General features: G+C 36.8%; 2 protein-coding genes across 2 annotated transcripts in view; both read right to left on the bottom strand.

Annotated features, from left to right (window-relative positions):
• LOC107081972 (endophilin-A2-like) overlaps positions 1-12,475 on the bottom strand; it is a 23,390-nt gene extending 10,915 nt beyond the window's left edge. The window contains exons 1-8 of the mRNA XM_015370360.1: positions 12,128-12,475; positions 5,144-5,212; positions 4,085-4,157; positions 3,861-4,004; positions 2,946-3,079; positions 2,698-2,856; positions 1,385-1,488; positions 1,089-1,222 (exon numbers count right to left, since the gene is read on the bottom strand). Of these exons, the coding sequence (XP_015225846.1) occupies positions 1,089-1,222; positions 1,385-1,488; positions 2,698-2,856; positions 2,946-3,079; positions 3,861-4,004; positions 4,085-4,157; positions 5,144-5,212; positions 12,128-12,172 (862 nt within the window). The 5' untranslated portion in view covers positions 12,173-12,475. The remainder of the gene's footprint in view (positions 1-1,088; positions 1,223-1,384; positions 1,489-2,697; positions 2,857-2,945; positions 3,080-3,860; positions 4,005-4,084; positions 4,158-5,143; positions 5,213-12,127) is intronic.
• A 2,853-nt stretch (positions 12,476-15,328) lies between these two features.
• LOC107081988 (nuclear receptor ROR-beta-like) overlaps positions 15,329-27,887 on the bottom strand; it is an 18,673-nt gene continuing 6,114 nt past the window's right edge. The window contains exons 2-10 of the mRNA XM_015370390.1: positions 25,692-25,777; positions 25,402-25,543; positions 24,808-25,248; positions 24,376-24,497; positions 23,810-23,942; positions 20,518-20,625; positions 20,256-20,366; positions 18,151-18,263; positions 15,329-18,045 (exon numbers count right to left, since the gene is read on the bottom strand). Of these exons, the coding sequence (XP_015225876.1) occupies positions 17,884-18,045; positions 18,151-18,263; positions 20,256-20,366; positions 20,518-20,625; positions 23,810-23,942; positions 24,376-24,497; positions 24,808-25,248; positions 25,402-25,543; positions 25,692-25,777 (1,418 nt within the window). The 3' untranslated portion in view covers positions 15,329-17,883. The remainder of the gene's footprint in view (positions 18,046-18,150; positions 18,264-20,255; positions 20,367-20,517; positions 20,626-23,809; positions 23,943-24,375; positions 24,498-24,807; positions 25,249-25,401; positions 25,544-25,691; positions 25,778-27,887) is intronic.

The following is a 27,887-nucleotide window of genomic DNA, read 5'->3' as shown; positions in this document are numbered from 1 at the left end:
TGTTTGTTCTGTCTAAAATGTTTATTTTGAAATAAAGAGGTTAATATAAAAAAATATTTTTTGTCCGATTCATCGATTAATCGAAAAAATAATCGGCCGATTTATAGATTTTTAAAATAATCGTTAGTTGCAGCCCTAATCTGAACCTGGTTTTGTACCAGGCGTCTAGGACTAAGTAGCTGAAGATGCGTTAGAAGAGATGTTGGGTATGGTTAATTTTATGAACACCACTTAAATCAAATATTAAAAGAAACATTCACATATAACATTAGGAGAACAATTAGTGCAGGTAGCCAAGTTCATAAAACTGAAAAAAAGACCCATTGTGGAAATGTAGTTGGTTTAGACCGGATATGACGTTAGGTTGAAGCAAAACCACACTCTGTTAAATAAGACACATGTAAAACACCCATCACTGCCGCAAAGCATCTGCTTCCTGAAAATCTTATCAGAGTGTTGTTCACACACACACGCATGCAATCATTCCAAGGCTGCAACTTGGACACACAGTGGGTGACTCACACAATCCCGGTTTCCGAAAGGACAATGTTGCAAAGAGAAAGGACCGTTCTGCTGATGTCATAGGAAAGAGGAACAAGGTCAGCAGGAGAAAGGCCAGCCAGATAACAGGGCGGGACACACACAGCCACAACCTCTTACCATGACATTGGTCAACAGCTAAGTGATGTCATTTCAACACTGAATAAGTCAAACATCAATAAAAGCCTTTATGAGACTATGTAGGAAAAACAGGAAAGAGGAATTTTACACTTCTCCTGTGGCTTCATGTTGCTTACTGGTGTGCAGTTGTTGATCAATAATGCCAGCAAGGTACTGAGGGCTCTGTGTGTTTCTGCAAGATTGCACAGCTTTTTCAACTCAGAGTTAAATGTCTAGTTTTTGGTAGAACTCTAGCGAGGCAGATCTTTTTTTTACAGATTTAACATGATGACATTTCATTGTGGTTTTAAAAAAGTGAAACAGCTGAGGTTTCGCTTTTGACGATTTATAGCTGGGGATCTTTGTTTTACCGTTTAAATAAATTTTCAACAAATAATTTCAAATTTGTAATGTGATCAGCATCTTACCAGAGTTGCGTGAAGGAGGAGGCGCCATTGAGGATGGGTAACCTCCATTGGAGTGGTTGTTTTCTCCAAAGTCAAAGATGGGTTTGGGTTTAGGTGTGTACTCTCGTCTTGGTCGAGACTGAGCTTCAGTCATCCTGTTCAAAGAAATATCACCATTTTAGATACAAATGAGCATAATGAGATCAAATTTGATGTGGATGATTAAGTTGTAGACTGGAATAGGTTCAGAGCACAGCTGCATGGAAAACATATCACTTATGCATTTGGATATCTTTGGATTTGCTTTCTGCACAAACCTGTCACGCAGCTTATCAGAAAGCTCCTCCAGCACTTGCACCGCTTGTTTATGGTACTGTAGCTGCGACTCGACGAGAGATGAAAGCTGGCTCACCTGTTCAATCTATATATACAGACAAAAAAAAAAAAAAACCCATCAAGTCTTGTAAAACATTAACACATACCATACACACCAGCTACATGATCTTTCCACATGGAGCACTAAGATTGCAGATACAGGCGAGTTGAATGTTAAGATCATATAGAGCAACTATTTTATTTTCTTTTTTTCTTTTCTTATCTTTTGCATAAAAACAAGTGTTTATATAAAATTTAAGTAAAAGAGTATTTTTATAGTCAAAGCGAAGCTAAAATTGAAGTCCCAAGATTATTTTCATCAACAGGAGGAACTCCTGGTCTGGAGAGCAACATTCAGCTAACGTCAGACTTTAAGTAATGTTGAACAGGGTGCTGAAATCTGTGAGGTAACCTATTGGGTAATCAACTGCAGTAAAATGTTGCCCACTTTCGAATATCTATAGGACTGCATAGTGCTACCTAGTATTATTGTTCCTTCTGTGTACTACTGATCTTGATCAAGCCTGTTCTTACATTTAACAGGGCAAATTAAGTAATACAAGTATGTTTAATTTATGTTGATGTCATATCAGTTTAAAATTTTTATCAGTCAGTACTCAAAGCTGCAATATTGGCATTATGTCAGTTCTGGTACACTCATAGTGTCAGATTGAGACCTAGTATCAACAAAACACCATTCTTAAACAACTGGTTGTGATGATTAAAAAAATAAATGATAAAATATATTTTTACACATCTATATTCAGCCATCCATCCTTTAGTATAAATCCTGACCCTACAATGTGTTGTGGCACCACACAACAATAAACCTCATCATCACCAAATGTTGCATTTAAACTACTGAACAGGTGTGTTTGATTAACCTTTATAGATGCAATGAACAGAGTTTCTGTTTGTTCTTAAGATGTAAATGTATTTGAAAAAGCCACGTAACGCAGAACAGGACAGACAATATAACCTTGTACCAGAGTAGCAAATTATTTTATAAAATAAAAAGGTTCAGGTTTCAAAAGATCTGTAAAATGACTCACTGTAAGCAGTAAAATACAAATGAAATTGCGATATCAGCCCAAAACACCACTACTTGAATGTGTCCCTCCTAACACTGTGATATGAGGTACTTTATTAGGAGAATGACTAATTAAATAAAGACTTAGGCTTAGTTTAAAAACAACTAGACTTTAGGATGTGGCTCCAACCTTTCACTGATGGTTTAACAGAAAGAAGTGCTTACATCAGTCTCCAGCAGGTTGTACATGCTGGTCTCAGCCACTTCCTTTGACTCATGAAACTTTTCAAGGGCCTGTCGAACTTCCTCATCAGGAATCTTGCCCTGGCGCTTCTTTTTGTAGTCATAATCCAGCCGACGGCCTTCAAGCTTCTTCAGATGGTGCTGAAGTGGTGCATAGATACAATTTAGCTGCTGCATTTTACTGTCTGAAGACCTTATCAAATATACATTTTCATAAAGCATATGCATACCTGTATCTCTCTGAGGTCCTTGTCACACAGAGTTTGTAATGGATCAATAAAGTTCTGTTTTACGTCGATGTCTAGAGAGTCTTTGACCTCTGCTAACCGCCTCATTGCCTCTCCCACATCTACTAGAGCAGCACCTGGATAAAACAGATGGTTGACATTTGGTCATGATTTGTAATATTAGAATAAAAACAAAACAGAGAGCCCAAGTCTCTCAGTTTAAGCTTCAATGAGCGAAAACTAAATCACCAAAGCATGAATTCGGAACAGAATAGACCAAAAGAACCTTTTAGATGCCGAGTTGGTAGTTTGGCTGCACACATAAATGATCAGGACGCATAAACAGGACACATGCACATCTACTTGGCACATTTTGGCAGTATGCTGGTGAAGATTCTCAGTTATACGGTTCATAGCCATTCCAAAAAAGTTAAAAAACAATCCCCTGGACTCTGTTTCCAAGTTTGAAACTTGGAAACAAAGTCCAGTGGATTGCTTTTTTTTTCCTTTTTTGGAATTGTGGAAGTAATAAATATAAACACCAGTATTTGCACTGCCCAGGATTTACTCTAGGCTTACACCGATTACGTACGCAGTCTGCTTCAAAAAGTCATTCACACTACATCAGCCCACCAATATTAGCGCTTCTTTCTTGTATCAGCTGATAAGTGCATGCTTTTGCATATTCATCAGTGCATTCAGCAGCCCTGCCTGGTGCTACAGTATCTGGCCAAACTTGTCTATTGTAGAATTTTCTGAAGCAAAGTACTGTCCCTGTCCATGTAATTGGATTCTCACCGCACAGTGGCTGATGTAAGTGTAAGTTTTTAAGGATTTGGGTTCCTTACCCTACCAGTGCTACAGCGGTACTGTATTCAGTGTGAGCCCGGCGTTATAGCAGAAAACATAATATCTCACCAAAGTTAGTGTCTTCTCCAAGTTCCCGTCCATACTTGGCCATACATTCTCCTAGCAGCCCTTCAGCTTGAGGATATCCTGGGTTCTTCACCTGACCACGGATCTTAGACATGGTGTTCAACATGGACAGTTTTGCACGAGATGCTTTAAAAGAAAGGTGAGGACGACGTTAACAGAAATTTTACAATTAGGTAAACACACAAATACCAGACTTGTCTTCTTACCTGGGTTGGGCTGAAGGTACTCCGATGTTTTGGAGATAACCTCCGCTACTGCTTTACTGGTCACATCAACCTTCTGTAAAGAACACATCCCAGTTTGCATCAGTTACTTGTCAAATATAACAGAACAAGGAAAAAAATATATTAAAACATTTTTAATAATTAAAAAATACTAATATGCTAGTAACATTAACATAGCTGTAATGTTTATGGTGACACCTAAACTTTAAAACTGACTCTTTTATTTAAGAAGGAGTTTTCTTCAAAGCATGCTAAAATATGCTATGTCTTTAACTAGGTGGTGTGTCTAGACTAAAATTCAAAACCCAAACATAACCAGCAAAAAAAAAAAAACGTTTATATTAGCAAATCAGAGACTATTCCTTATGCAACATGTTTTATTACATTTTTTTTTCTAAACATTTAAAATTATAGGTCTTTGGTCCAGTTAACAACCATATTTTAGGTAATTTTCACTTTTGTCTAAAGGGCTGGTTATCCTCCCGCAGCAGTGTGTCGCAGTGAGCTTGTCGCAGATATTTTTTATTCATGCCCAATATTGAAGCGTGGTCTGCGTTGTTATTCCACGCCACAATGCAAGATGGACAATCGTGAACTAGCTGTGGGTCTAGATACGGTTGAGGAGGTCAAATTTGTGTGACAACAGGGGGACATGAGGGTGAAAAAGAGCAGGGATCCAGGTGGAAAAAGGGTCCCAGCGCTCTCGCACACCTCGCACTTCTAGCTGGTCCATCTTAACGAGTCATTTTCCACCATGGCGGTCATACAAACAAAACAAGCCGGTAAGGTACTAAACAGGAAATACGCATAGTGTAGAACGGATGTAGATTTGACCAATCAAAGCCCTCCTTTCTGCAGCACTGTCTGCGGTAATCGACAATTTTGGAGAGGTACAGCAGAGTGTCTGCGACAGGGGCAGAGTTTCTGAGTATAAATCAGCCTTAAGGCCACTAAATAACCATAGAAGAAAACGTTTTTAATGAAAACATTTACTTGTGCAGCTCCACAACTTTGACTCCTACTTTTTGATAGGTCTCTTACCCGTTCCAGGTCCCTGAAGTCCTCATCTAGTTTGGTTCCTTCTGCACCACCAACTTTCTCACTCACCATCTAGAGAAGAAGATGTGAAAGGGGGGGGTGAGAGAAAATAAAAATGCAAGCTAAGTAATATCGCTTATGTGGTTTTGATCTGAGAGAAAAAAGACAGAAGTGCTTCATGAATATGGAAATGTAGCCTCTGAGTTTTTGCATCGTGACGCGTAGCTTAATGTAAGCTACCACTGATTATTGTAGCAAAACACATAAAAACTGCCAATGCAGCCCATAAAAAAGAAAAAATCTTTGAGTAGTTAACCTGGCTACTTTTATCCAAATCTGAAAGGAATATCTTATTGCTTCTCTCCTGTGAAAATATTGTAAAACATCCTTGTATTCAAATTTTAGAGAAAACTTTCCTAAATCATCTTTGCTATCTTGACTAATGCTATCTTGAGAGAACTCCACATCTGATTATCCTGACAGTTCAGTCTTTTGTTTTATCATTCTTTAGATCTGATCAACAAAATCCACCCATCCACAGTGACAGTTTTTTGCTTTACTTTCCACAATAAATCTAAATCACAATATATCTAAACCCAGAGTAAAAAACAACCCACAAATAACAGGTTGAAACAGATCTGGGTTGCTCTTTTAACCACCACCTGTGTTACCATTAAAATTTCCTCTCCTACGGGAAACTACTCAAGCTGACCAAATAAAGATGAGATGTGGCTGTGAACAGGAAATATAACACTGAACAACACCTGTAGTCTACACAATGTGGTTTATGTTTCTAAAACGCAAGAGAGAATGTAAAGCAAAACAGAAATAACACTCACACCTTCTGGGGATACAGTTTCTTATAAATATTTAACAATAATCTAAGAGCTTGAACTCCATGAGGATTTATAAAAGCTTTTCCTGGGAGGACATGTTTTCATTAGGATGTGTTACGCAATATTTTCAGATAATGATAAACTTTGACATAGTTTACTGCACACATCCATTTCACAGTTAGAGATATTGTTCCTTTTCTTAGATTAATATATTGATGTTTTAAAGGAAGAGAACATAGGTTTGTTGATAATAATTAACACATTTAGCAATAATCAAAGAGGTTGAGATTATCATTTTAAATGTCCACCATTTAATGTAATTAAAAGAACACTATGCTGATATTTCCACTCTGCATTCCTGTATTTCTGCTGCGTTCCCGAGAGCATATGACATTGACAGATTCAGGTCACAAGAGAAGTTGCAGGGGAAACTCAGTAAAAGTATTACTTATCTGCACACTAAAGCCATGAAATGCAGCACAAAAGCACCCACACAAATCTGTGGTCGATGTTTTCATACAAACAAATCAGAGCGTTACAAAGATAGATTAATGTGCAACAGAAATCCTTTTTATCTGCCTAACAGTGTGTTACTAAAATACTTCTACATTATCTCAAAGCTTGATCGAATTCTTGTTTCCTCAGTTGACAAACACTGCAGAGCTGATTTACAGAGAGCAAATTTAGAGATCAGGGAGGACAACCAAAACACTCCGAGTGGCTTAAAGCTCACAAAGAACAAGCTTCTGAAATAACTACAGGATAACATTATACAGAAGTTACAATGCGCAAAAAAGGGGAGAGACGATTATGGAAAATAGTAGAGAAGATGAAATAAGACTATTAAAGCTGAATACTGAAAAGAATGAGCTATGCTGATGCAGCACCTGAAAAAAGGAGATGTCTGGAGGTAATAACAACCGGACCACAAGCTTAAAAAGCTAAAGTGTCCAAACATATGAAGCATTTTCAGGTAAAAAAAATAATTTGACATTCAGTAAAGCTTATTGCACTTCAGTAAAAAAACATGAGCCTCCTGAAATGTTCTGTTAGTCAGGTCTTTGTGTGGCTTTTATAATTTGCTGTAGAAACCAGGTCATCCTCAGCTTTAAGTCAAGTCTCTGTTCCAGAACTGTGACCATGGATGGAGCCGTTGTTTTAACAAACGTGGTGATAACAGATTTAGGCTGCAGCTTTCTAATGTTATCTCTGCGTTGGATGCTTTCAGTTTGCAGAAACCAAGTGAATAAAATGTCTAACTCAATGAGGATATTTGCCAAAAATATCCTCGTTATCCGTGCGCCGGACTGGAGTTGTGACAGGCAGCCGGGCCACAGGTAGCTACGCTCTACCCCTTCTATTCATTCGGCTAGCTAATTTGAATAGTTCAATTCCATTTCGAGAGCGAGATCATCTGTGGTAGTAGCACTAGACATCTTCCAGGCATGTGAGTAAAACTAGCAGCAGTTCAGCGGACAGGATGAATGAACGGTAGCCGGCACGCACGGATGAAGTCATACACGCGCCGCTTTGTTTTTAAAAGATGTAAATATAAAAAAATATAACAGCGGATGTCTGGGGGACAGTGATTCGCCTACATGTTATGAATGCTGGCGTACCATAAATGATAAATTATGAACAGTTTAGTTTGTGCCTTAAAGTTGTTTGCCCATAGGAAGACGTTACTTGGATATAACCTATCCGAATATCTTCAGAACAGCTCCAAATTACACAAAACTCATATGGGTGAGTAGAACTTGATGTACCAACGTAAAATCAAGGGCCCAATGTAAAAAAATAAAAAATAAAAAAAGACGGTGTTTCCCTTTAAGACAAAGCAAAGTATTTTTATCACAATACCGGCATTATCAGTGAGTTTAAGTGCAGGCTTATGTAATCCATTTTTTTTCTTTTTGCCTGATATCGGCCCAATATCCGAAATCAATATGAGATTGGGTCATCCTTTAAAAATTATATAGAATATACACTATATTGTTTGGGATTATTGTCCAGCCCTAGTCCATTATAAAAGTGATACTGAAATGTATTGATCATGCTAAGAGTAAAAAAATGTAGAGGTTCCAGATGACCTCACATCTAAAAGCTGACTGATACAATCGCACCAATAAGCCCACAAACCATCATTTGCATTTTTGTTTTTTGCATCTTACACAGATGCTATAATCAAGAACTATTTTTAGCGCACAGAGGTTGGATGTTGTTCCAAAAACATGGCCAGAGGCCCATTTCACAAGCAGGTTTACTGAAAATTGTAAGGTTTCTAAAAGCTGGAATCAGGGAAACCGAGTTTTCCATTTCACAAAGAGAGTCTACTCAACCTCTGTCTCAATTACTGTAGTAATATTCTCCCCAGAACTAACCTGGTTGGGAGCAGGTTTTCCTTAATAAACTAAGGGTTTCCTCTGTCTCTGCCCTCCCTAAAGCAAATTGTGTTGCTTTATTTCTGTATTTAGTCAGGAGAGTTCTGTCTTAGTATTGCGCATACAATAAAATGAAACCATTCACTAGGTTCATTAGAGATATTAGATGTCAAAAACACCATCAAAGCATGTCCTTTTGATGAGGATCCAATTGAAGAATGAGCGGGATTAATTCACAGAGAATTAAACATTTACAGGGAGAGGGTTCTTAGACTGCGTATAGATGTCCTTTATATTGAGGAAGTTTTCTTTGTGAATGCAATTATTTCACATACATCAAGAACCTTAGCTGTTCTCACATTTACAGCAGTACACAGACTTCTTTAACAGGTATTTAGCAGAACATGATATCAGTGAGAGCACACTGATGTGTGATAACAGCATTATGGAAAACAACTGTACAGCGAAACAGACACTTAGTATTTACTGTGCAATGGAAGACAGAAATAAAATGAGGAGGAACCCCATGAGATGATGCACAAGTCTTGCCAGTTAGAACAACATTTTTCTATTCTATCTTCACCTGCTGACTGGTGATTAGACCTCAAGAGATACACTGATCCACTTTCAATCAGTAAACTAGGTTTTTGTAGTGATTAAAACTGGCTTTGGCAAAACATTTTTATATTTGTCTTAATGTGTATTTAAAAGGCATTTCTTACCTTATCAAATCAAAAATTTCAAACAAAATGATATTCTTCATATCTAAAGTAAAGATTCTGGATGTCTAGAAATTAATTCCAGATCCCCATATTGTTACTTGTATTATTTTGACTTGGAAGAAATATATTTCAGATATCATAAAAACATATTCAGTCAAGCCAATAAATGTCAACACAGCGACTTAAGGTATCAAAGAGGATTTTTCTCAGAAATTAAGTGTCCAAATTAATCTAAAATAACTTAATTGATGGCTGGCAGTCTTGCTCTTATGGACCCCCCCACAAAATTATTGAAATCCACAAACTCTGGCAGTGATGGGGCCTACAAAACATTAGCCAATCTATTTTGTCTACTGTCGAAAGTGGATTGGCTACTTGTTTGTTAATCAAACATTTTGCGTACGTGCCCCCAGTATGTTATTCACGTAGACACCAAGTGTGACTCATACACTGTTTCGCTAGCAGTCCGCCATTACACTGAAGCATGAAGATGTACTCCTACGCCTGTTTACTGCTGCGACTTTTATTTTAGCGATTTGTTTACTGTTTTGCGGAAACTTGAGCATCAATGACCTAAAATAATCCTGACAAACCTAACCGTAAAAGAAAGCCTTATTTTTGATGTAGTTGAAAAGAGGATGTGGGAGAGAACGGAACTGGGAAAGCATGTGTACAGGAGATTGTTTTCGGAGATGGCGTGCCCTACAGGAGCAAAAGGGTCTGAAAACAGATGCTTTGGTCGCAAAACTTTTGCTGGACAGGTAAATAATGTTTCATTGTGTAGTAAGTACTGTATTTTCTAAAATTATGAAACATGCAGCAGCAAGAACACACCAACAAATTGTAAATATAACTTGCAGTGATGACGCCGGCGGAGACCTGTTCTTTTTATGATTTCCTGCTGACTAGGTTCATCCTGGTATTTTGCTGCCTCTCTAGGTGAAATACAAAATAACCAGCAGAGGCGTTTCCAGCGTAGAGAACTTTTGCGAAGGAGGGGACAGTGACGCATGTTCACAATTCGAAAATACACAAACAGCCTTTGAACATATCTCCCACCACAAAATCCCCTTTCATGCCTTTAAAATATGTAAAATTTCTAGGTACAGTATATGAAACTTTTTTCTTACAAGTGTAACTGTGTGATTCTCATTCAGTTTTATGCTTGCAAATATGTAGTTTAGGAAATCTACCATTACAGTTCTGACCAGGAATCCAAAACATACAATAAAAAGGTAACACGAGAAGGAAAGCAATCTGCAAAATGTGAGAGTGAAAACCTTTTTAAATGTTCTTAACATTTTTATAAGCTAGAAATCATTATCCCTTCTGACTCTGTAGGAAGCCCTCACCCTGTCTGGATCCTGCAAACCAGCTTAGCACCAAATCAAGTCCCCAGCTAAATTTAATCTAAACTAATCCTCTCAGATTGAACTGTTTTAGCTCCTGGTATGATCTTCATGTCACAATAGAAATAATGAAAAGAGAACTTGCTATGGAAGCGTACTTTTTGACAACTTGTCAGGTCTTAAATACAAGTGATTCTAAATAGTCAATTAAATGCTATAGAAATTACAGTTTTGTTTCAGTTAATGTTAAAAATCACTAAACGTAAGATAAACCTTCTAATATTGCAATATGACATACATTTTACAAGTAATTATACAGTACACTAATACAGACCACATAATTTTGCTTGCTTTTTACATCTATAAATTCCATCTACTTGATATCTTTTGTGGTGAAGAGTACTATCTTTCAAGTATTAAACACAGAGAAAAAGTCCAAAACCTGCCATGTAACAATATTCTCCATATGTTTTTGTATAAGAACAATTTCATGTCACAGAACAGATGACATGTTTGGTTATCTTGTACTAAACATCGGTACATATTCCCTTGCCTTCCTACTTGGAATTCACATCCAGTAATGATTTTATGTCCAAGAGAGACATTTCAGGTTCGATATTTATTATCTTAAAAGGAACAGAGAGATAACAAAAGAGAGAGAGAGAAAAAAAACAACATATGAGCAAAGTTATCATTTCCACAGCCAACTTCCTGCATTCCTGATGTGAATACAATCTGAGCTATTGGGAGTGTTATTGCCTCGAATGGAGTTTTGGCAAGCAAAGTCGCTGCAATGCAGTGAAATAATAGGGAAGGCACACTTTGTCCAGCCTTCTTCCACTACATCCATCATTTGGGTCAATTCTCATGCCCTGATCTATTTGATGTCTTTTTTTCTGCTAATCAGTTTCACCATGAACAGTCCAGTTGTACAACACAGCCTCTAAAATGACGTTATTTACCATCTACTACAGGAATCTGGGTTTGTTCTTGGCAGGATGCTGAGGCAGACACCAAATGTATTTTCCTGCTTAGATCAGCAGGGGTTGGAAGAAAAGACAAAAAAAAAAAATCTTTTTAAACAGTCTCCTCCCATGACTGGGAGAGTTGCCCCAAATTAAAAACATTCACAATAAAGCTGAGACAAGAAACCGAGGAGCATTTTTTTTTATCTTTAGAAGTACGCAAGTATTTATTAAGACGCTCTAATCGTTGAAAAAAAAAAAAACAGAAGATTTGATATTTGAGTTTAAAATATGATCATAGTTGGAGAAAATATTTTACTACTCAAACGGCAGTCACAAAAAACACATTTTCACGACTCCCTCGTCTTGTTTTCTTTTTAACTAAAGACCATTTACCTCTTTTTTAAGCAAACAACTTTATTTCACTATAATTTGTTGATAAATAATCATGTTTCCATTTTATATAAATAATTACAGGGCAGACAACGCAATATCAACCAGTCAGTCTACTGTGAGTTAAGGGGAACTCGCTTCATTTTACGCTCGCCGATTTAGTGTTGAGAGAAAACAAGAGCAATTTAAACATTTCACACAACTAAACAACAAGCTGTCAGAAAAACAACATCCACCGTTAAATAAACGAAGCAGTGTTAGCTTGGCTCTGAGCATTAGCTTGCTATGCTACAAGCCGCTAGCTAGCTGCTCGCGCTAACGGTAAGAAAAGTTTTGCAAACCTGACTGGCTTTATAAAACTGCTTCTTCAAACCCGCCACAGACATCTTGGAAGCTGACCGTCCCCTGCTCTTCTACTGTCGGCCGTGTAAACAGGTCAAGATAAAGGGGAAAAAAAGTTAACGTTTACACTTAGTCAGAAACGAAAAAAAAAAAAATCTAATGTTTCGGGGGGGGGGATCATAGGTTTACTGGGCCGTCACTCCAAGTCGGGACACGCCAGCTGACCACGTCCACAGTGAGCGCGACTCCTGCCAGAGTCCCCGATAGCGAACCAATAATTATCTTAAAAATAAGCGATTTAATATCCTAAACTCACTCTATGTTTTACGTCTTGGCTAAATCTCTGCCGAACACTAAACATATTAATTTAACAGCGTTAACGTTTGTGACGCAATGATTTTAAGAAATTAAACCACACCGCCCCCTGCTGGATACAATTAGCAAGCACCGGTACTTTACAGAGGCTGCAGTTATGGGTTGCAATGGTAGCAGTAGTACAACCCTAAATATTTGGTTATAATACCTTTATTTGTACGTAGATATTTTATTTTAGAATATTTATACCTCTAGAAAAATATATTTGTTGTCCTTAACCTAGGAATAAAACTAGTAATAATAATGATTATTACTAGATATTTTAACTCTTCACTATTATTATACTCATACATTTTCAAAGATTCTTATAAATTTTTCTACGTTCCATATTTGTGTGACCATTTTTTCCATAATCTTTTTTGCTGCTGTAAACATCAGCGTTTTCCCATTGTGGGACAATAAAAGGGATTTTCTATTCTATTCTATTCTATTCTATTCTATTCTATTCTATTCTATTCTATTCTATTCTATTCTATTCTATTCTACTGATAAGAGTATGTAGCACTGATGCTTTGCAGTAAGAACGTCCTGAATTTGAATCCAGGCCAGGAATCTTTCTGCATACATTGCAATTTCTCCCTCTGCTTACATGGAAAGCCTATTGGGAAGCATATTTCTCAGGGACTGCTGGGGATGCAAGGACTAGAGCTATAAACAAAGGAAGGATGTTTAGATAAATATTATTAGATAAGTACAGAAAGAAAAAACATGCATTTATTAAACAATACTTTAGTTTCTAGCATCCACTATAAGAATGTTCTTCTATATCTTTGGACTTCAAACCTATCCCTCTACTTCTTTTGGATTTTGTAATCAGGTAATTAGATGAAGTATCGTGTTAAGTGGTGTAATAATTTAAGGAGCTCAAAATGCTTCAGAGAATAACCTTTAACCTATCATGGTCAGTAATGATCCAAGTTGGACTAAGTTCCACCTTGTTATGTAACTTATCTTTCATTAAATTATTATTAAGTGCTTGGAGTTGCATTGTAAATATGATCACTAAAATTATTAAGCCACACTCATTTTATGTAAGCTATGTCAGAGTTTCTAAATATAAAGAATATCTTAATGAAAAATTGCAGACCTTTAGTGTTTGTTTTACATCCTTCATGTTTAAGAAATAAAAATCCATCCTGGATTTAGTTAAGTCATTGATTCTTTTGACTTATTCTGACATCTCTCACACATTTTAGTTTTGGTTTGTCCAACGAAATGTACTATGTATACAAATATCAATGTATTCTTTAAACAAACAAAAAAAAAAAAATTGGAACAATTGTGCTGCTGATTGAAATTCCGCTTTTACTTTTGATTTTCACATTGGGTCTCTGAATCGCTCCAGCTTTTATCCTCTCTGAAATATAAATATAGATAGATGGACAAGGCTTTTTTGCATTTTCTAAGTACACTAATGTCACCCAGCTTCGTTTCTGGAAGTAATGGGCAGCTGGTGAAGCTGCCCATTACTTCCAGAATACATTTTAAGTTTGTGGCTCTAGTTGTTTCTAGGGCTTTACAAGGTCAAGTCCCAGCATTGATCTTTTAAATCCTTATACCTCCTGAAGGTATTTGTAGTCCAGGTGAGCAATGCCTGACTGTTAATGCTGCATACCGGGCAAAAGACAAAAGAAAACAGAGCATTTGTTTCTGAGCACACCAGAATCATGTAAATATCTCCGCCATTACGGATTCAGTTGCCTTTTAAAAACTAGCTAAATATGCATTGTTTTAAAAGGGCTTTTATATTAGTTCCTGTGCAATAGTTTCTTGCTCTGGAGTTTATTTTCCTTACTTTAATTATTGTAATTTTAATCATTATAACAGTACACTCAAAACATCTCACTGCAAAAACAATAAAAAAATGTAAATTTTTTTTGTGTATTTACCATTAATTTCAGTAGGTAAACAAGATGATCGGCTAGAGAAATTAATATTTTTACCCTTAAAATAATATAATTAGATATTATGCACTTGAAATAAGAGATTACAGTTGTTTTTTTCCCTCATTTTAAATGTTAATTGTCGTATTCCATTGACAAATTGGCCTGCTTACTTGCTCAGTTGAAGAAAGAAATGTATTTATTTTATGAAAATGTTACTTATTTAGATTTCAATGGTTTGCAGTGTTTACTTTTTTAATTATTCTGCGTCTGCTTTATGCTTTAATGTGAAGCACTTTGTGATACTAATTTTTCCAAAAAAAGGTTAATTAATAAAAGTTATCTTATAACTTAATACTATAATAATCTTTTCATCATTTTATCCTGTAAATCTCTCTTATGGTGTTGTCTGTGTTAATAAAAGAAAAAAAAATGAAATCTGTAAAGCAAAAGAAAAGGGTAAAATAATAACGATCAGACCTTTGCCTTAGCATTACAGCAAGTCCTAGCATGAGAGCAAAGAAAAGACATCAAAGGAAGGATTTACAGTTGTTAAAAAGACTTTTATTACATTCTTAAATCCACATACAGTATCACCATTGTGCAACAACACTTCACTGTGGCTTTACAACCATGACATAAATTATTCCATAATAAACTCTATCTTGATTCAATAACAATAATGATCTTAAAATATAGTGAGATTATAAACAGGAGGATGACGAAAGAGAACCTTTAAGAGAGACATCTTTAAAAACTCTTTAAAAAAAAAATAGAATCACATCTCTCTGAGAGAAAAAGGACATCGACTGATGCAAAAAAAAAACAAAAAAAAAACAAACCAGTACAACAATACGGGATAAAAATCAATAAACAAAAGATCACAACAAAACCAACATAGAATTCAGAGATTATAATTAATCCGTTGTTTTTTTTTTATTATTTTTTATTCATCTCCTACTTAATCTATGTTTTCAACAAAGAAGTCTTGCAACAATGATATCAGACATGGGGCTAAAATTCTGTGATACTTCTGTAATCAAACATTCACAAGAACATGTACTGTACACAGTGATCAAGGTTTAAAGGTCTTTTATGTTGGTGCAAGGTCTCCTGCTAGCTCGACTAATTGCAGACGCTGTAGGACAGAGAGCCCAGCTATCTCCCTGAGTGAGTCTAAAGGGACATGAAAGTGCAGATCATAGGTCCTGCCCTCTGGACTGTTTCAACATACACATAATTCTTTATGAGCTAACATTTAACATTCTCAGGACTCAAACACAAAGCAATGTACTTTGTTTACAATCTGTAAATGCCATGCAACTGGATCATCTGATCTGCAAAGTTAAGTTTTTGGTACTTTATGCTATAAAAACAATTATTCATGGTGCTGTGAGGTTATTACGCTGGAGTGCTAGAAAAAACATGAACTGTAATAGACGGCTGGTAAGGCTCGACATACCGAGAACAATGGGAAGGACATTATTGCACAATCCCAGAATGTTTAGTACCAAAACAAGAGAGACCCCCCCCCACCCCGGGCTGCATGAAACAATGAACGGTGAACAGCACTGTCCCAGCAGTGCTAAGCCAACTTGGCTTAAAAATTACTCTGAAAGAGAGACAACATCCAACATCTGTCATGTGATTGTCTTAGGACTCCGAATATAGTAATTTAATTGAATTTCTCACAGCCTCTTTGAGCCGCTGGTACAACAAGGTTTATTGTTTGACAGAAATCTAATACAGCCGTCTACTTCAAATGAAGTTTTCATGATTCCTGCAGGCATCTCTAGAGATCTAACAAGAGATAGATCTGTGTATGTTCAAGGCTTCCTGGAACTAAAGGCATATAGAGCTCTGAAATAAACAAACCAGCAGTCAGAGCGATGTCTTTAGCACAAAAAAAATAAAGTTTTATTTACTTTTCATCCAGTTTTAAAAGCATTATTTTACTGTTTTTGAGGCTCTCTCTATGTGCAAACACATAGATATAAACTCAGGGGGGTAGCTGATGGCTCTGTCAACCCTGTTCTCTGCCATCTAGTGTTTTTGGGAAGCTGAGGTAGTAAGGGAGCTGAAAATAAGGAATACAAGCTATCGTTCTCGGATCAAAACATTGAATTGGCTTGACCCCAAAGCAAAGAGGCCATAGGGAGCTTAATCATCACCACTGTACTCTTGACCACCTTATCCATCTTTGTCCCTTCATTTATCGTTTATCATCTTTTCAGCTTTGTGCATTCATTCACAGCCTTTGAAGATTTTGGTTGAGACTCTGCTTGGTTGAGTTTTAGCTTGTTAAAAAATAGAGGGTTGAGATGTAGCACTGGTGGACATCTCTAACCGAAGTCAGCTCTGCTCAGACAATTAATAACATGCAACTTGTTACTTGTGCTAGTGTGGTTTATCGGGATCCCAAGAACGACTTTTAAGTGCTAAATAACCACATTCTTTTTATCGCGTTTCTGGTATGATCGTACTTTTCTGAGAAATTCAAACAGTGGACAAAACGACCAGAGCAAAAGAACATGACTTCAAATTCTTTGCATTATATAAACTCTGCTTTCTTTTTTTAGATGGTTCTTTATATAAATATATTTTATATATAAAAGAAGTACATCTGAAAATACTTTCAAAATACCACTGTAATAATCTCACTTTCTAAGTGGCATTTGGAAAAAAAAAAAAAGGGAAAAGGAATTTGGACTGAGGTCATTGATCACATAAAAAAAAGCAACAACTCACAGTTCACTGACATCTAACGTCGTGCTCAAACAGACAACGAATCAGTTTCTAGCATAAGTGCTATGTTTTTGTGCTCTAATGTGTTTTTGGGTTCAAACTTGATTTACAAAACAAACAAAAGCCAACTTTCTGCTTCAGAGGTTGATCGTGGTCCCTTTAGCTTGTTCATGTTACAAACACAGTAATGTATGGGTGCTACAGGGTGTACGCAATGAAACAACTGTTTCTGCATGAGACTGGAGCAGGCTTCATTGCTGCAAAACTCCCGACGTGGGTAAGGACTACTGCGGGTTTGTACATTCTAGCATATCATGGATGGTTACAGGAAGAGTGGGGTACATTCAACAATCGCTCACAGGAGCTGTGAAAATAACAAAATCCATGCCATATAAGGAATTCAACTCAACAAGCAGTTTCAGGTGCCTTATAGAAAAATATTTTTGAGAATATAAACAATGTAGGCCACTCTTCAATGGTTTCTTTGCTTCTTTACAAAGGAGGTAACGTGCACTGACAACCCAGCAGTAGATCCCATCGTGTCAAGTTAAAAGGGTTAGCCTGCAGGGCGGTGAAAGCTACTCCACGGGATTTGGACTTTAGAGGAGAGAGGAGTGTGTGCTAAAGTGTAACGTGCAGGATTGTCACCGGGCTTGTTGGTTTAGCCTTATGACAGTTACCACAATTTCATCTTCCTCTAAATACACCTCAGTGTTGCTATGTTAATCACTGCATTTAGTCAAAGGGCTAAACTAGCCCTCGGTGGAGTCCGGGAAGGTTATTTCACTCCCAAAAACTTCCCTGTACAAAGGAGGGAAAGCATACGCTGTCTCAGGATGAACCAGGCGGAAAAACTCCAGCTTATCTACGTGGAGGTTACATATGGACCTCATCATGGGAAGTTTCGACACCATCTAGGATGGGAGAACAGAAAAGGGAAGATAAATTATATAAGAAAAGAACAATTCAAAACTCAGTCACGCGCTGATGTTGAAAACCATGTCAGGAAAGTTCTGTACCTTGGCTAGCTTCTCCTCAGATGCTCCTTCTTTTTGCAAGCAACGCTGCAGACCCACATAAACTTTTTCCTGCAGTTTATGGATCTTCTGGACATCTGTGAGCCAAGGTCGGTCTGATGAAGAAGACAGAAGGTCATTTACTATCCTGTTTGCAAATACAGCCTAACTTTACCTTTGTTCAATATATTCAAATATCTAGGAGTCTATTTTAAATGAGGATGTTTTTGAAACCCCTTTTTTTTGGAGAACTTCTTGCAGTGTAGGGTTAAGGCTCTTTGCTGAGGGAGTCAGAGAGACAGTCTGTGGGAGAAGGGCTCGAACTCAGAACCTCTGGATTCCAAGATCTATGCCCTAACCACTAGGCCGCCGCCACACCCCCAATAAGGGAATAATTTATAAACAGTTTTAGGATGCATTAAGTTGGCATTCCTTAGGAGCGCGACGCTGTTAATTAATGAAACTGGACTTCATGCAATTTGTTGTTTTGTTTTTTTTACAGGTCTGACTGCCCCGATGTGAAACCCCCCTTTTTTTTTGGGAACTTCAAAATTCTTGAAGTTTATTTTTGCTTTTTTTACAGGGTGAGCTTGAACTGAGTGCTGGTAATATTAAACAAACTCCTAGTTTGCAGTTAAATGTGTAGTAAACTGATAGACTTTAAGTGCAAACTAATTTGATCATGCATTAAAAAGTTACTACATTTAGCCAAAAAATTAGCAGCTTAGTGACCCATCTTTCATCATTCATCATTCAATAATCTTTTGCTTGAAACTTAGTTAGATAAACTGGAGCCTCAAATGTTAGAAATAAAAACTACTAGATTATACCAAACTGTGTCTACAACCCGATAGCAACAGAGATTTTATTTTTTATCACAGATAACTTTGCTAGATGAGCAAAATTCAAGCATAATCACAACTTGCTGGTCAAATTTAAAAACATGGATTTAGTAATTCAGTTTTAAAGACCCATTAAAAAAAATTCTTCTGACATTAAAACCTGTAAAGATAAACAAGGACAGCTTTACAGGAAGTGTGATAATATTAAAATATGCTCTGTGTGAGCACACACATGCAAATACGCTGGCTACGGACAAATAGCAAATGCTGCACAGTGACATAACAGCTTCACTGGAACACAACCGTGTGACCTATATATTTTTTATAAACGTTATTATACAGTCAAAGCAAGGAATGATTCGAAAGTAGTTCATTGTGGAAATATGTGTTTGGGCGGTAAATTATTTACATGAATTGTGATCATAGTTTAAGAACTAGTTAGATAAGAGTGAAGTTTCCCACCTTAAGAAACACTAAATGACTTCCTTATAATTAAAGCTTATGAGGAAATATAACACTTAATCTTCGATAACTACATTCTACCTAAAATGCCTGAAAAAATTTTTTCACATTTGCAGTTTTCTCAAATAAAAGTGAACCAGGTAGCTGGATTTACAGGAAAGAGGGCCTGAATGAAATACGGTAGTAACAAATATTTTATAACCACTTTGGGCCCTTGGTTTGTCCACTATAAGTAGAACCAGTTAACTGATGCTTAGTCATTCCAGCTGATGATAGTGGGGGTGAACAAAAACATCTATGTTGGAATCTAATCAGCAACATACTTCCATGTTTAATGAAGTCTTTAGAAAGACTGATAAACCCTAAATGATGCCTAACTGTCTTACAAAAACAGAATAAATATTGTTCTTGGCCACAAAAAATTACCAAAGATGCTTTTTTTGCCTGATAATATGATTTTATATATTGTTTTCTCTATCTAACATGCCTCACAGTTGATTAAGCATATGCTAAATAATAGAAATAATGAAACAGTGAGCACACAGGAGAGATTCGGTGTCACTGAAGCTATAAATGTGTCTGCCTGATAAACGGCTGACAGTGCCTACGTCAAGGCATTACTGACGACGGGGAAATTACGATGGATGCTGAGTTTAACTGCACCACAATAATCTTTGTAGGTCAGTTGATGCATTAGATAAATAAATGCATGGCATACTTTTGAACATTAATTCAAACAGTATGAACCAGTTACACTGCTTAGCATTTACTGGAAGCATGTAGGGTTAGGTGTGTCAATCATACCTGGTGACAGCAGGACAGCGGCGCTGAACAGAGCCATCTCATCCTCTGACATCTGGATACGACTCAGCGTTTTCGCTAAGTCAAACACAGCATTCACAAGGTCATCACAGCCTAAAGGGGGGAGAGAAGACGGAAAACAAAACAACATTTCAAAATATTCTGACATAAATAAAAATGACCTCAAATCACCTGCTCGCCCTTTCAAGTTGTTTATGTGAGAGAAAGACAGGGAAAGAGGAAGAAAAACAACTTGCTGACTCACCCAGAGCTTTAAAAAGCTGAGCACTTGCAAACTTTCCATCAAAGAGCATTGTATTATTGATGGGGTTGTAGGCTCGGCACATACGGATCAGGAGAACATCCATGCAGCCTGTGGACACAAAGACAAAGGAAATGCACTGCTAAGAAAAATGACTTTTTTTGACAAGATCTGAATAAACTGTACAGCTTTGTTTGAATAACAATACTGATTAATTTATTTCTGAGGTTCTTGGCTTAACTTAGGTTCCTTTAAAGCTTGGTGTTTTAATTCTTATATTTCCCCCCCAAAAAATTCAGAGGTTTATTAAATATGATATATGTTATTTTAGCAACAAGGCCATTAGAGGGATAAGAACTGCTGCATATCTAAAGGAAAAGATAATATGAAAGCAAGTGATTAGGGCCTAGAAGGACTGTGTTTCCTCCATAGGGCTTTGCACATTATAAGACTGTTTAATTGTTAAATTCCCAGTTTCTTCATTTATCCTAAATCTGATCAAGTTGGACCAGAAAGCTAAAATGAAAATGTATTACTTCTGCAACTGTGACACTTTATAATCAGTCCAGTCATACAGGATTTTAAATATAAATGGTCAGTATTCCTCAGCAATCAGACATCATTTAGCACTAATTCAGTATCTCTTTTTGTTTATCATTCTGAATGCTTGACTTATCTCTATTTCAAGATAATTTACATATTTAAATATTTGTACATGGATGAGTAGTTTTCAATGTTTTCTAGGAGTGGCAGTTTTTAGTAGCAGCACAAGCTTTCATTTGCTTACGTACACCTTATTTTTATTTAAGAAATAATTTCCTGCTCCAGTGGGTATATTTTAAGGCCACACTGGAGGGTAAAAAGGTTAAACTGAAAATGATGATTTTCTCCAGGACCTTATCTGAACATAAGGTCCAGGTGCATTAAGTTCTACAGTGTCTTCTAGAGAAACAACATTTTGTCAAAGCAGAGAAGTGTGTGTTTCAAACACATCAATGTGGGACACATTCTTGAGAGCGGGCAGGTGAAGACAGATCCAGAGAAGGTTCAAGCCATTCTCAGTTGGTCTACTCCCTTAACTCACAAGCAGCTTAAATGTTTTTAGGATTCGCCAATTTCTACTGCAGATTCCTTAAAAACTACAGTGAAACTACTCAACCCCTCACTAGCCTGACCTCCTCCATACCTTTCATTTGGTCACCTGAACCCAAAAGGGTTTTTTCATAGCTCAAGAAAATGTTTGCCATTGCTCTGATTTTGATTCAGCCAGATCCAGAGAATCTGTTTGTCCATGAATTTGAAGCCTGTGATTTGGGGGTGGGGGCAGTCCGTTCTCACACTTTTTCCGCTGTTTCTCTCAAGCAGAACGAAATGATTTGTGCAATTACCTCTTAGCCATAAAAATGGCTTTTGAAGACTAGTTGTAGGGAGCTGAAACTCCTTTTATTGTGTGGACTGACCACAGGAATCTCCAAAAAGCAAAACATCTGAAACCTAGACAATCACATTGGTCTCTGTTTTTTTCCCCTTTTTTACTTCATCATCTGTTACCGTCCAGTCTCTAAAAACACTGAAAACCCTGTCTAAGCAATACTCCAGCAACCAGGAACCCAATATCTAAACTGTCATTCAAACCTTCCTGCATTGTTGTGGCCTTATTGTGGGGAAATAAAGCATCAAGTTCTGAGGGCTCAGTGGTCCAAACCGGACCCTGGCACTGGACCTCCAAACCAGGTTTATGTTCCTGTTTCCATTAGGTCCCCTCTCTTTCACTGTAGCAAAACTCTCCTTCCATTCTGGAATCAATCAAACTTTCGCACTCGTTAAACAAAGTTTAATGTGGCCTACAATATATAATATATAAGGATGTTAAAAACGATCTTCTAGCCTGTCCAGTGTGAGCCTGCGACAAAGGTAGTCACCAGCCTCCCAGAGGTCTTCTTTAACCATTGCCTATCCCTAAACATCTGTGGTCTTATATTGCCTTGTAAGTAAGTCTTACAAGGCAAGTCTTATATTGCCCAGTAACGAAAGGCCTTGCCTTACTAACAACACGCTGTTAGTATAAAACCTGAAGGTTTTCTACTGGAACTCAGATTTACCATCGTTGTTTTCGACCAGGGGCGGTCGCTGAGTGGGCTCTACCTCCCTCTGCTGCAGAGTGGAACTCTGGCTCAGTTAAAACAGAAGCATTTTATATTCACAGTAATAAAACTTTAAGCAATGGTTGTGTCACAACAAATGCCCATTATAAATCGTGTCGAATCAAAACAAAGTCCTGGGATGTTTACACTGGTGTTGCTGTGAAGAAATTCTGTGTTGCCTCTCTCTAAGTGACAGGGGAAGGAAGACAGCTCTGGTATGGATAGAAACTCAGTTTTCTAGATATAAACCTGTGACCATTTCACTTAATTAACACTTTGGAACAATTTTTTTTAAATCACTTAAAATTTTGTAGGGTTTTTTTTATCATTGAGTAATGTTAAATAAACCATAAACTTAACTCTAGATGATTAAAAATCAGTTCCAGATCCTCAGGGGCAGTGGTTATTTTTGTATGTATCTCAGAACATAAATTGTTTCAAGTATCCCTCTGAATGAAGAATATGTCCCACCAAGACATTGCTCAATTAAAATGACCATACTTATATCACCAAATCATAATTAAAAAGGTATTAAAAAGAATTTTCACCCTATCAGGACCTTTCACTGAGCTAAATTTTCATGCTGGAAATGTATTATTCTGGTAATTGCCGCTGAAAAGGTTTGTATAAGAAAAATGCCTTTTAAATTACTCAACTACTAAACAAGCCACTTTAAGCTTGTTGTCTTTATGTCATTCTACGTAGTGCGGAAAAGGTGAAAACTGTTACTAAATATGCTAGATAAATATTCTACATTTAGCTGGTGTCTAAGCTTAAAAATCAAAGAAAAATAAAGAACTCTATAAATACAATCATTATAGTATAATAAAAATATGATTCATGGGTAGGTAAAAAAAACATTTTTAATAAAAGAAAGTCTGACCTTTATAAACACGTCTATGTTTTTAGTTGTCTAAATATTTTGGTGCTGTTAAAGTGTGGTATTCCTAATGATGTTAAACCCAAACACATGCCTAGTTTCATAAGACAGAAACATTGAAAAAGGAAAACAAAATTTAAACACAACACTGGTTTTTAAATCGGCCTTAAGCATATCTAAGTGTAATGATACTGTAATAACAGTGACTTTTGTTGTCAAAACAATCTGGGATCTTATCTTGGAGAGATGCTCACTCTCATCATGCACTGACCTGCTTTAAGGAGAATAATCTGATCATTCTGACAGAGGTCCATGAAGCCAGAGATGCGCTTTGCAAACTCCACCACATACTGGATTGCGTTGGTAATTTGAACCGCGCATTGCTGCCACATCACTTCTGCTGACTGGAAGAAGGAAAAAAGAAGAGAGGTGTGGTTCTTGACAAACAAGTTCTGTTTCATTAATGCCTTTGAATGTAGCTCATTTGCAATGAAGCCTGACTAATAGAGTAGCTATTTCGAATTTCACTCTGGTGTTAATTTACAAAACTAGTATAAATCCTGCTGATGTGCATTATGCTTTGATTAATAATTCTTACTCTAATGTGAACTAATTTTAATTTGTGTTCATTAATAAAAACGGAAAAAATAAAAGAAAATTAATAAGTAGAAGTAAGAAACAACTCATGATATAGAGCTGACAATCACATTTTTTCAAATGCAGACTTCTGCTTTTTTTTTTTTATAGCTCTCCAATCTCCACTTTATTACCACATGGTACCAGTTGTGTTTAAACTTCTTACTGACAATGAAGAACAGGACGGAGTCCCAGTCTTACCTTAGTCTGGTATGAGCGTGTCTCTTCTGGGTTATAGATGTTCCACGCCATTCTCTTCAGCTCCTCTGTGCTGTACTGGCTTGTTTCAACATGGGACTTCACCACACTCTGGATTATACGCTCTGAATGGAGGAAAGTAGAATTTATATATTCATCTGTGAATCCTTCAGAAAGATTTTAACATTTCAAGAGGGTCTGAACACATTTTCTTTTTCTATTTTCATAACCAGTTGACAGCTGCCTATAAATGACATAGCCCAAAATGCTTTAGAAAGCACAGTTGCTTAAGTGAGGGAAGAAGCAAACAGGCATAAATTACACCTAAACCAAAATATTTAAGAATATCACTATTGCATGATTCTTTTAAGTTGTGCAGCCCTACTTTTAAGGATTTATTTACAGCCAGAAAGAGCAAATGAGGTAACTGCTGACCTATTTCCAGCAGGGAGCAGCCCTGTGGCAGAGGGTTGAGGATGGCATGAGAGAAGAGTCCTGAATCATGCAACAGTTGGTACTCATGTTTGATGCTGTGGTTGCCATCAACAAAGTCCAAGCTGCTCTGCTCTGGAGAGCTCTGAGAGGAAGAGCTGCTCCCTGCGCTTCCTCCAAGCATTTCCAGGTTGCAGTAATCTCCACCTGCGTCCTCCGGGGTCAGCGGCAGGTCAAAAAGCAGACCCTCCGGCAGGGTTGTGATGTCATCCAGGTCACTCAGAGTGGCACTGGAGCCTCTTCTGTAGGTGCGGCCATGTTCTGCCAGGTCGCCATGCTCTTCTCGGGCACCAACCCCCGAGCTCTCTTGTGACTGCTGGTGTTTCTGGACCTCTGCATACAGGCTGTCCCTTTGCTTTTTGGACATGCGACCAAATTTCACAGCTGGAGAGAAAAAGCATAGAGATGAAACAATTTATCATATTTTTTATGTACATTCTCTATACATATCCTTTATAACACAAACTATCGTGATAAGATTTTAAGGCCATATCACCCAGCCCTAGCACGCAGTGGTGATTGAGGCTATGAACTCACCATCGCGACTCATGCCAAGAGCAAGACACTTCTGCAGCCGGCAGTGCTGACAGCGGTTACGGTTGGTCCGGTCAATCAGGCAGTTTCTTTGTCTTGAACAGGAATACATGGCGTTGTTTTGCTGGCTACGTCGAAAGAAACCCTGCAAAATAACACAATTTAAAACAACAGAAGTTATCTACTGAATGTAGTAATGACTGACCACAACAATTAGATACTCTGGGTAGATTTGCTTGATTACTCTCTTTCATTCACAGTTATATTCTTATTAAAATAGCTCGTAAGCTCACCTTGCAGCCTTCGCAGGTGATAACACCATAGTGAATGCCTGATGATTTGTCTCCGCAGATTTTACAGGGAATAACTTCTATTTGAGCTGAAAAGAATAAAAAACAGGTTATGAAGTAATATCTGGACTTTTTTTTTTTTAATAAAAATGTTCAAATGCATGAAATTCCTGGGGATTTTCTTTCTTAGCTTTACCTCAGACTTCAGACATAAAAAAATATAATTCAATTAATTAAGAAAGCAATTAATTGAATCTGTTTTTACATCAAACATATAAATAACGGAGTGTTTATGCTCCTTTAATGGTGTTTTGCAGTTTTCTAGTCGATCACCAATCAGCGATCTTTAAAATACAAGATCTGCCAACTCCAGTCTGGGCTGATATATGTTTGTTTTTGTTTTTTTTAAGCAATAACACTTTCGGTTGTTATAAGGTCAGAATATAAATCTTAATTTTTTTTTTCTATATATATTTTATAAAACAACACTTTTCAAAAAATAAAAACTTATCCAAATGGCACATGACATCATGCTCACAAACTTAATGTTAAGAGCATTGGCTGATTTTCAGACCTTTTCGGTGATAGACAGTATCAGTGGATAAGACGAGTTTCACATCTAAGTATCTGCTGATCACCCAAAATTAAGGAAATCAGGGCCAATCATTCGGTCCATCCTAGTGTTTTGTGTATAATATCTAAAGCTGAGACACAAGTAATAATCAAACCCATTTTTCCTAAATTTATATCCTACTACTAAAACAGTAACAGAGGAGCTTCACATTTGCTTTTAAAGACTGCCGCACTAACAACAGTACTTGTCAATAAACCCATTGAGTCAACTCAAAAGGTTGGCAGATTATACCAACTCCATATTTTCTTTGGACAGCCATGGTTTTTAACTTAAACAGATCCACAACCTTCTTTCATAGCTGCATTTAGAACAAGTTGAAGATATAATTTCTTAGAGGTCATAATAATATTTACTGTTTGTATTTGTGTTATAATGACAAAGAATTTTCACCGTGTTGAGGGATTGTAAAGAAATCAGAGAAGTGTGTCAACCACACATGAAAACTCACTATATATAATACGTTTAATGTTCATTAAAGGAGCCTGATCCTTCTTACTCCAGAACAGCCTGTTCTTTTCATTATGTTGTTTATCTCAGTAGCTGGGCCTCCTCAACCCAAGAATAGCAGCTCAATTGCATTAGCTGAAGCCGGGGGTTATAAGGTTTCACATCGCGCTCTCTCTTACACGCTATAACTCTTCCTTCAGGATAAGCTAGCATGTTAGTGGGTTAACAAAGAAGTAGTGCCAAGTGGAGTCTTTCTGAGACTTCAAATGTAACCTGAGATCCTTTCAGCATCTTGAAACCTTAGCAAATCAAAAAGTTGCACCAATTTAAGGTTCGGCTTTTATGTGTCAAATATATCAACTCAATATAATTAGTTTATTAAATGAAATTGGGTAATATATGAATACTCTGAGCTTGTGTGTAAATTACATTGGAAAAAATTCAAAGGTTGATATTGATGTTGGAGCCATGTGTGCAGCCATACATTTGTCTATCTTCTCTGCTTTTCTAGTCATCTTCTGCTCATGCCCAAAAGTTAAATCTTAAGCAAATTGTGCTCATAAATCTTATGTTTTAATTTAGTAATTAGAATCCTTAAAACAAACCATTTGGGTTTTTTCATTTAATTTTTCTGTGAGACGTATAAAAAAAGAGCATTCTTTTATAACCACCCACCGAGCTGCCATTGCTGACTTTAGTCATAGCCATCATTTAGCCATGAAACTAATATGGCGAAATTAAAACATCTCCTTTTTAAAATTTAAACAAACAAGAACACTCAAAAGAGAAAACTCAGGCCTAAAAGTAGTGCTCAATAAAGAACTTTGATGGCAAGGATTTAGCACGAATTACAATTTTGCAGCAGAATTTATTTCTTATTCTTGAAAAACCTGATATCCTTGTTATTGATTTTATTTAAATAAGACTATATAAATTACGCTCTCTGTTCTGATATATATATATATATTAGGGTTGTCACGATACTAAACTTTTCAACTCGATACCGATACTAAGGAAAATACTCGATACTCGATACCATTTTCGATACCACAAGGATAAAAACAAAGACTCCAAAATTCTACAGAAATATTTTCATTCATAAATAAAATACAATAAAT

Source organism: Cyprinodon variegatus, unplaced genomic scaffold (genome assembly GCF_000732505.1).
Source record: "Cyprinodon variegatus isolate N-32 unplaced genomic scaffold, C_variegatus-1.0 Scaffold45, whole genome shotgun sequence".
NCBI lineage: Eukaryota > Metazoa > Chordata > Actinopteri > Cyprinodontiformes > Cyprinodontidae > Cyprinodon > Cyprinodon variegatus.
This window is presented reverse-complemented; position numbering and strand designations above follow the sequence as displayed.